At 65.4% G+C, this 1,403-nt stretch overlaps 1 protein-coding gene across 1 annotated transcript in view; it reads right to left on the reverse strand.

The window, feature by feature from the left end:
• FAM69C (family with sequence similarity 69 member C) overlaps nucleotides 1–1,116 on the reverse strand; it is a 23,133-nt gene extending 22,017 nt beyond the window's left edge. Inside the window, exon 1 of the mRNA XM_026064337.1 lies at nucleotides 949–1,116. Coding sequence (XP_025920122.1) covers nucleotides 949–1,116 — 168 coding nt within the window. The remainder of the gene's footprint in view (nucleotides 1–948) is intronic.
• Between the last annotated feature and the right edge of the window lie 287 nt (nucleotides 1,117–1,403).

Raw genomic sequence — 1,403 nt, forward strand, 5'->3', positions numbered from 1 at the left:
AGCATGTTTCATTTGTCCCCATACACACATTCCCCCAAAGAAAAAAAAAAAAAAAAAAAGACAAAAAAAAGACAAAAAAAAAGAAAAGAAAAAAGCAACTCTTCCTGCCTTTACCAAAGGGCAGCGAGTTGCTAACACGGCACCTTCGGAGCTGCCCGCCGGACTTCTCCGGACACCAACACCAAACAAAGCCATTGAATTCCAACGAGCACGGTTCGGACCATGCTTTCCAGTAAAAGTTCTCCCGCCGGCCTCTTCCCACCTCCTTTCCAGGAGGCACCAAACACTCTGGGGTTATTAGAAAGGGGCTTCAGCTACATTCAAGACAGAATTTGAGTGCAGATCCTGGATCCCACGAGAGGAGCGGGATGGATGGTAAATGGCAGCTAGGTACGTCCCGGGCAGGGATATCCATCTTTTCCCAGCTTCGGGCAGGACCAGGCTTCCTGCGAGCCGGTCCCGGCCGTGGGGAGGGAAAGGACCAGCCGTGGGGAGGGAAACGGTGCCCCAGACGCACCCACTGACGAGCGGGACCTCGGCACCGCTGGAGCCCACGGAAGCGGAACCCGGACCTGGCCTCGCCGGGGCCCGCGCCCAGGAGCCAAAACGGAGACGCCACGAGGAACGGGGCGGGTACGGTGCACCGGTGCTGGGAGCCCCACGGCACCCTGTCCTGAGCGGGGCTGGGCTAGCACCCGTGGGTGCCTGGGACCCCATCCTGAGTGGGGCCTGGCCGGCACCCACTGGTGCCCAGGGAGCCCTGCCGCATCCTGTCCCCAGTGGGGCCTGGCCAGCACCCACTGGTGCGCAGGGAGCCCATCCTGAGTGGGGCCTGGCCAGCACCCGCCCAGGGAGCCCAGCCCCATCCCGCCCCCGGCAGGGGCGAGCCAGCAGCCCCTCACGCCTGGAGCTGGGCTCTGTCCCGAGTGGGGCCCCGCCAGCACCCACTCGTGTCCAGCAGCGGGCCCCGTCCCGAGCGGAGAAGACGCTCCTGTGGACGAGAAAAAGCAAGGCGCTGACCACCATCCAGCAGGCAGCCCAGCAGAGGAAGAACACGAGGGTGCATCGCCTCCAGATTTTGAGCCGCAGCCTCTTTAAGCCGGGGATGCCCCTCATCGCCGAGGCCGGGCTGGGCCGGGTGGGCGCCTCAGGCGGTGCAGCCCCGAGCGAGCGGCCGCCGCCGCCGCGCTCCCTGCCTCCTCACACACTTGTCCCGCTCCATGCCGGCGGCCCTCGGCGGGCGCCCCCGCCCCGCCGCCGCTGCTCGCCCCCGTGCCGGAGAGCCGGGCCCGGGGGAGCTCGCCCCCGGGTCGGTGCTGTCCTTGCGGAGCCCCCAGCTCTCCTTTTGAATTTAAGCCACGTAGTTCCGCCTTCTTTTGTCTGCTCGCTCCCGTGCCAGGCGG

This window comes from Apteryx rowi, unplaced genomic scaffold (assembly GCF_003343035.1).
Source record: "Apteryx rowi isolate R43461 unplaced genomic scaffold, aptRow1 scaffold_213, whole genome shotgun sequence".
NCBI classification, from domain to species: domain Eukaryota; kingdom Metazoa; phylum Chordata; class Aves; order Apterygiformes; family Apterygidae; genus Apteryx; species Apteryx rowi.